Source organism: Oncorhynchus keta, chromosome 24 (assembly GCF_023373465.1).
Source record: "Oncorhynchus keta strain PuntledgeMale-10-30-2019 chromosome 24, Oket_V2, whole genome shotgun sequence".
Classification (NCBI taxonomy): Eukaryota; Metazoa; Chordata; class Actinopteri; order Salmoniformes; family Salmonidae; genus Oncorhynchus; species Oncorhynchus keta.
In genome coordinates, this window is record NC_068444.1 from 3,252,196 (window position 1) to 3,260,354 (window position 8,159).

Consider the following 8,159-nt stretch of genomic DNA (forward strand, 5'->3'; position numbering starts at 1 on the left):
ATAACAGTATGAAAATGAGGAGACTCCTACAGTTCAGTCAGGTTGGGGTCAAATAACAGTATGAAAACGAGGGAGACTCCTTTAGTTCAGTCAGGTTGGGGTCAAATAACAGTATGAAAACGAGGGAGACTCCTACAGTTCAGTCAGGTTGGGGTCAAATAACAGTATGAAAACGAGGAGACTCCTACAGTTCAGTCAGGTTGGGGTCAAATAACAGTATGAAAAAGGGGGAGACTCCTACAGTTCCGTCAGGTTGGGGTCAAATAACAGTATGAAAAAGGGGGAGACTCCTACAGTTCAGTCAGGTTGGGGTCAAATAACAGTATGAAAAAGGGGGAGACTCCTACATACAGTTCAGTCAGGTTGGGGTCAAATAACAGTATGAAAAAGGGGGAGACCCCTATAGTTCAGTCAGGTTGGGGTCAAATAACAGTATGAAAAAGGGGGAGACCCCTATAGTTCAGTCAGGTTGGGGTCAAATAACAGTATGAAAAAGGGGGAGACTCCTACATACAGTTCAGTCAGGTTGGGGTCAAATAACAGTATGAAAAAGGGGGAGACCCCTATAGTTCAGTCAGGTTGGGGTCAAATAGCAGTATGAAAAAGGGGAAACTCCTACATACAGTTCAGTCAGGTTGGGGTCAAATAACAGTATGAAAAAGGGGGAGACCCCTATAGTTCAGTCAGGTTGGGGTCAAATAACAGTATGAAAAAGGGGGAGACTCCTACATACAGTTCAGTCAGGTTGGGGTCAAATAACAGTATGAAAAAGGGGGAGACTCCTACATACAGTTCAGTCAGGTTGGGGTCAAATAACATTATGAAAAAAGGGGAGACCCCTATAGTTCAGTCAGGTTGGGGTCAAATAGCAGTATGAAAAAGGGGAAACTCCTACATACAGTTCAGTCAGGTTGGGGTCAAATAACAGTATGGAAAAGGGGGAGACCCCTATAGTTCAGTCAGGTTGGGGTCAAATAACAGTATGAAAAAGGGGGAGACCCCTATAGTTCAGTCAGGTTGGGGTCAAATAACAGTATGAAAAAGAGGGAGACTCCTACAGTTCAGTCAGGTTGGGGTCAAATAACAGTATGAAAACGAGGAGACTCCTACAGTTCAGTCAGGTTGGGGTCAAATAACAGTATGAAAAAGGGGGAGACTCCTATAGTTCAGTCAAGTTGGGGTCAAATAACAGTATGAAAAAGGGGGAGACTCCTACAGTTCAGTCAGGTTGGGGTCAAATAACAGTATGAAAAAGGGACAGACTCTTATAGTTCAGTCAGGTTGGGGTCAAATAACAGTATGAAAAAGGGGGAGACTCCTACAGTTCAGTCAGGTTGGGGTCAAATAACAGTATGAAAAAGGGGGAGACTCCTACAGTTCAGTCAGGTTGGGGTCAAATAACAGTATGAAAACGAGGAGACTCCTACAGTTCAGTCAGGTTGGGGTCAAATAACAGTATGAAAAAGGGGGAGACTCCTACAGTTCAGTCAGGTTGGGGTCAAATAACAGTATGAAAAAGGGGGAGACTCCTACAGTTCAGTCAGGTTGGGGTCAAATAACAGTATGAAAACGAGGAGACTCCTACAGTTCAGTCAGGTTGGGGTCAAATAACAGTATGAAAACGAGGGAGACTCCTTTAGTTCAGTCAGGTTGGGGTCAAATAACAGTATGAAAACGAGGGAGACTCCTACAGTTCAGTCAGGTTGGGGTCAAATAACAGTATGAAAACGAGGAGACTCCTACAGTTCAGTCAGGTTGGGGTCAAATAACAGTATGAAAAAGGGGGAGACTTCTACAGTTCCGTCAGGTTGGGGTCAAATAACAGTATGAAAAAGGGGGAGACTCCTACAGTTCAGTCAGGTTGGGGTCAGTGTTAAAGCGGAGACCTGAGTGGGCATGATCCTCTTGGCTTCCCTCCCGGGAACTTTCTTCTGTCTCTCGACCCTCTGGCGAGGCGGAGGCAACTCAGCCAGGAACGATCCCATCCTGGTAGAGACACACACAGGGACAGTCAGAGACGTTTACGCCCTAAACTAAATAGAAACGTAACATGTAAAGTGTTGGTCCCATGTTTCAAGTGCTGAAATAAAAGATCCCAGAAATGTTCCGTACGTAATGAAAAAAGCTTATTTCTCTCAAGTTTTTGTGCACACATTTGTTTACATCCCTATATAATAATATAATAATAATAATAATATAATAATAATAATATAATAATAATAATATAATAATATAATAATAATAATAATATATGCCATTTGGCAGACGCTTTTATCCAAAGCGACTTACAGTCATGTGTGCATACATTCTACGTATGGGTGGTCCCGGGAATCGAACCCACTACCCTGGCGTTACAAGCGCCATGCTCTACCAACTGAGCTACAGAAGGAGGGAGCATGTTAGGGAGCATTTCTCCTTTGCCAAGATAATCCATCCACCTGACAGGTGAGGCATATCAAGAAACTGATTAAACAGCATGATCATTACACAGGTGCACCTTGTCCTGGGGACAATAAAAGGTGGCGGTGGGGTTATGGTATGGGCAGGCACAACGAACACAATTGCATTTTATAGATGGCAATTTGAATGCAAAAAAAAATACAGTGAAGAAATACTGAGGCCCATTTTTTTTAAGGTGACCAACAAATGCTTATCTGTATTTCCAATCGTGAATCCATAGATTAGGGCCTAATTGATTTATTTAAATTCACAGATTTCCTGATTCCTGAACTGTAATGAATCCATAGATTAGGGCCTAATTGATTTATTCCAATTCACAGATTTCCTGATTCCTGAACTGTAATGAATCCATAGATTAGGGCCTAATTGATTTATTTAAATTCACAGATTTCCTGAACTGTAATGAATCCATAGATTAGGGCCTAATTGATTTATTTAAATTCACAGATTTTCTGAACTGTAATGAATCCATAGATTAGGGCCTAATTGATTTATTTAAATTCACAGATTTCCTGATTCCTGAACTGTAATGAATCCATAGATTAGGGCCTAATTGATTTATTCCAATTCACAGATTTCCTGAACTGTAATGAATCCATAGATTAGGGCCTAATTGATTTATTTAAATTCACAGATTTCCTGAACTGTAATGAATCCATAGATTAGGGCCTAATTGATTTATTTAAATTCACAGATTTCCTGAACTGTAATGAATCCATAGATTAGGGCCTAATTTATTTATTTAAATTCACAGATTTCCTGAACTGTAATGAATCCATAGATTAGGGCCTAATTGATTTATTTAAATTCACAGATTTCCTGAACTGTAATGAATCCATAGATTAGGGCCTAATTGATTTATTTAAATTCACAGATTTCCTGAACTGTAATGAATCCATAGATTAGGGCCTAATTGATTTATTTAAATTCACAGATTTCCTGAACTGTAATGAATCCATAGATTAGGGCCTAATTTATTTATTTAAATTCACAGATTTCCTGAACTGTAATGAATCCATAGATTAGGGCCTAATTTATTTATTTAAATTCACAGATTTCCTGAACTGTAATGAATCCATAGATTAGGGCCTAATTGATTTATTTAAATTCACAGATTTCCTGAACTGTAATGAATCCATAGATTAGGGCCTAATTGATTTATTTAAATTCACAGATTTCCTGAACTGTAATGAATCCATAGATTAGGGCCTAATTGATTTATTTAAATTCACAGATTTCCTGAACTGTAATGAATCCATAGATTAGGGCCTAATTTATTTATTTAAATTCACAGATTTCCTGAACTGTAATGAATCCATAGATTAGGGCCTAATTTATTTATTTAAATTCACAGATTTCCTGAACTGTAATGAATCCATAGATTAGGGCCTAATTTATTTATTTAAATTCACAGATTTCCTGAACTGTAATGAATCCATAGATTAGGGCCTAATTTATTTATTTAAATTCACAGATTTCCTGAACTGTAATGAATCCATAGATTAGGGCCTAATTGATTTATTTAAATTCACAGATTTCCTGAACTGTAATGAATCCATAGATTAGGGCCTAATTGATTTATTTAAATTCACAGATTTCCTGAACTGTAATGAATCCATAGATTAGGGCCTAATTGATGTATTTAAATTCACAGATTTCCTGAACTGTAATGAATCCATAGATTAGGGCCTAATTTATTTATTTAAATTCACAGATTTCCTGAACTGTAATGAATCCATAGATTAGGGCCTAATTTATTTATTTAAATTCACAGATTTCCTGAACTGTAATGAATCCATAGATTAGGGCCTAATTGATTTATTTAAATTCACAGATTTCCTGAACTGTAATGAAGTAAAATCAATGAAATTGTTGCATGTTGCGTTTATATTTTTCGTTCAGTACACATTTTCTCCGTATATATTTGGTGACCTTTGCCCCAAGCATCCCAAAGAGTTGGAAGATGAAGTGAGGTGGATGAAGTGAGGTGGAGCGAGGTGGATGAAGTGAGGTGGAGCGAGGTGGAGGATGATGTCTGGTGAGGTGGATGAAGTGAGGTGGAGCGAGGTGGAGGATGATGTCTGGTGAGGTGGATGAAGTGAGGTGGATGAAGTGAGGTGGATGAAGTCTGCGTTGGACTACATTGCAAACGGACTCCTGATCTAGAACCTTACAAATCACCCTGCATCCCAAATAACATTATTTAATATTAGCGATTCAACTGATCCCCTCAAACATGCTGACTATTAGCCACCTTCTGCTTCTGCTCTACTCACATGTAGTGGAAGGAGGGGGCAGTCCTGAAGCAGTGTTGAGCTCTATTAGCCACCTTCTGCCACGCGTCCTGGGGGAGGTAGCCACCGCTCGCACCACCACCCTCCTCCTGCTCATCTTCATCCTCCAGGCGATTCAAACCCATGAACGACAACTGGGTGGACCAATAAGAACACAAAGGATAAAAGAGTTTGCAATCTGATAAACGTTAGCCTTCACCACCTCCCACAATCCTCTCCTTGCCCTCCTCTCTCTCCTTGCCCTCCTCCTCCTTCCCTACCTCCCTCTCCTTCCCGACCTCCCTCTCCTTCACCACCTCCCACAATCCTCTCCTTGCCCTCCTCCTCCTTCCCGACCTCCCTCTCCTTCACCACCTCCCACAATCCTCTCCTTGCCCTCCTCTCTCTCCTTGCCCTCCTCCTCCTTCCCTACCTCCCTCTCCTTCCCCACCTCCCTCTCCTCCTCTACCTCCACTGCCTCCCAGTCCCATCCCTCCTCCTCCTTCCCGACCTCCCTCTCCTTCCCCACCTCCCTCTCCTCCTCTACCTCCACTGCCTCCCAGTCCCATCCCTCCCTCTCCTTCCCCACCTCCCTCTCCACCTCCCTCTCCTCCTCTACCTCCACTGCCTCCCAGTCCCATCCCTCCCTCTCCTTCCCCACCTCCCTCTCCTTCCCCACCTCCCTCTCCTTCCCCACCTCCACTGTCTCCCAGTCCCATCCCTCCTCCTCCTTCCCCACCTCCCTCTCCTTCCCCACCTCCCTCTCCTCCTCTACCTCCACTGCCTCCCAGTCCCATCCCTCCCTCTCCTTCCCCACCTCCCTCTCCTTCCCCACCTCCCTCTCCTTCCCCACCTCCCTCTCCTCCTCTACCTCCACTGCCTCCCAGTCCCATCCCTCCCTCTCCTTCCCCACCTCCCTCTCCTTCCCCACCTCCCTCTCCTCCTCTACCTCCACTGCCTCCCAGTCCCATCCTCCCTCTCCTTCCCCACCTCCCTCTCCTTCCCCACCTCCCTCTCCTCCTCTACCTCCACTGCCTCCCAGTCCCATCCCTCCCTCTCCTTCCCCACCTCCCTCTCCTTCCCCACCTCCCTCTCCTCCTCTACCTCCACTGCCTCCCAGTCCCATCCCTCCCTCTCCTTCCCCCCTCCCCTCTCCTCTACCTCCACTGCCTCCCAGTCCCATCCCTCCCTCTCCTTCCCCCCACCTCCCTCTCCTTCCCCACCTCCCTCTCCTACACCACCTCCTCTCCTCCTCTACCTCCACTGCCTCCCAGTCCCATCCCTCCCTCTCCTTCCCCACCTCCCTCTCCTTCCCCACCTCCCTCTCCTCCTCTACCTCCACTGCCTCCCAGTCCCATCCCTCCCTCTCCTTCCCCACCTCCCTCTCCTTCCCCACCTCCCTCTCCTCCTCTACCTCCACTGCCTCCCAGTCCCATCCCTCCCTCTCCTTCCCCACCTCCCTCTCCTTCCCCACCTCCCTCTCCTCCTCTACCTCCCTCTCCTTCCCCACCTCCCTCTCCTCCTCTACCTCCCAGTCCCATCCCTCCCTCTCCTTCCCCACCTCCCTCTCCTCCTCTACCTCCCTCTCCTTCCCCACCTCCCTCTCCTCCTCTACCTCCACTGCCTCCCAGTCCCATCCTCCCTCCTACTTACCAGGTGTTCGGCGAAGGCTGAGGGATCGAAGGCCGATCCCTCAGCGTGTAGCTGGCTGGCCTTCTCCTTCCCCAGGTCTGTAGCCAGCACCAGGAGCTGAGCGTCGAGAGCTGCTTCGCGGGCCTGACGGACTGAGAGAGGACAAAACATGAGAGTGAAGACAAAGAAAAGAGTGAGGATTTTAGATTGAGATATTAACAACTTTAAAACGACTACCTTCCTTCCTTGGAATGGTCACGGACTCAGACATTACTAGATTGGTGAGAGCCCTACTTTTGCCTATCTGTCCATGATTAGCGGTCATTTCAAGGTAAGGATGCAATGCAAAAAGTTTGACAGATCCTATCATACCTTCTGCAAACAGTTTGTTGGCCTCCTCCAACACGTCTGTCAGTTTGTTGTTGGTGGGACTCAACATGTCCTCTCTGTTCTCTGGGAAAAACAGAGAAGGTAAAGGTTCAAGGTTCAAGGTTCAAATCATTGAAATCAATTTCCATGTTGCTGAAGTTCTATCACGTTTGCCTAATAAATATACTGAACACAAAATATATATATAAACGCAACAATTTCAACAATTTTACTGAGTTCAAATCGAATTAAAATGTTATTTGTCACATACACATGTTTAACAGATGTTATTGCGGGTGTAGCGAAATGCTTGTGTTCCTAGCTCCAACAGTAATATCTAACTAAATGCTTGTGTTCCTAGCTCCAACAGTAATATCTAACTAAATGCTTGTGTTCCTAACTCCAACAGTAATATCTAACTAAATGCTTGTGTTCCTAGCTCCAACAGCAATATCTAACTAAATGCTTGTGTTCCTAGCTCCAATAGTAATATCTAACTAAATGCTTGTGTTTCTAGCTCCAACAGCAATATCTAACTAAATGCTTGGGTTCCTAGCTCCAACAGTAATATCTAACTAAATGCATGTGTTCCTAACTCCAACAGTAATATCTAACTAAATGCTTGTGTTTCTAGCTCCAACAGTAATATCTAACTAAATGCTTGTGTTTCTAGTTCCTACAGTACAGTAATATCTAACTAAATGCTTGTGTTCCTAGCTCCAACAGTAATATCTAACTAAATGCTTGTGTTCCTAGCTCCAACAGTGCAGTAATATCTAACTAAATGCTTGTGTTCCTAGCTCCAACAGTGCAGTAGTATCTAACTAAATGCGTGTGCTCCTAGCTCTAACAGTACAGTAATATCTAACTAAATGCGTGTGCTCCTAGCTCTAACAGTACAGTAATATCTAACTAAATGCGTGTATTCCTAGCTCCAACAGTGCAGTAGTATCTAACTAAATGCTTGTGTTCCTAGCTCCAACAGTGCAGTAATATCTAACTAAATGCTTGTGTTTCTAGCTCCAACAGTGCAGTAGTATCTAACTAAATGCTTGTGTTCCTAGCTCCAACAGTGCAGTAATATCTAACTAAATGCTTGTGTTCCTAGCTCCAACAGTGTAGTAGTATCTAACTAAATGCTTGTGTTCCTAGTTCCAACAGAGCAGTAATATCTAACTAAGTGCTTGTGTTTCTAGCTCCAACAGTAATATCTAACTAAATGCGTGTTTCTAGCTCCAACAGTAATATCTAACTAAATGCTTGTGTTCCTAACTCCAACAGTGCAGTAATATCTAACTAAATGCTTGTGTTCCTAGCTCCAACAGTACAGTAATATCTAACTAAATGCTTGTGTTCCTAGTTCCAACAGTGCCTTAATATCTAACTAAATGCTTGTGTTCCTAACTCCAACAGTACAGTAGTATC

General features: G+C 43.8%; 1 protein-coding gene across 1 annotated transcript in view; it reads right to left on the reverse strand.

The window, feature by feature from the left end:
* The window catches only part of LOC118402687 (non-structural maintenance of chromosomes element 4 homolog A-like), a 37,046-nt gene that overhangs the window by 24,306 nt on the left and 4,581 nt on the right, over nt 1–8,159 (reverse strand). The window contains exons 3-6 of the mRNA XM_052477524.1: nt 6,738–6,818; nt 6,387–6,517; nt 4,737–4,888; nt 1,887–1,986 (exon numbers count right to left, since the gene is read on the reverse strand). Coding sequence (XP_052333484.1) covers nt 1,887–1,986; nt 4,737–4,888; nt 6,387–6,517; nt 6,738–6,818 — 464 coding nt within the window. The remainder of the gene's footprint in view (nt 1–1,886; nt 1,987–4,736; nt 4,889–6,386; nt 6,518–6,737; nt 6,819–8,159) is intronic.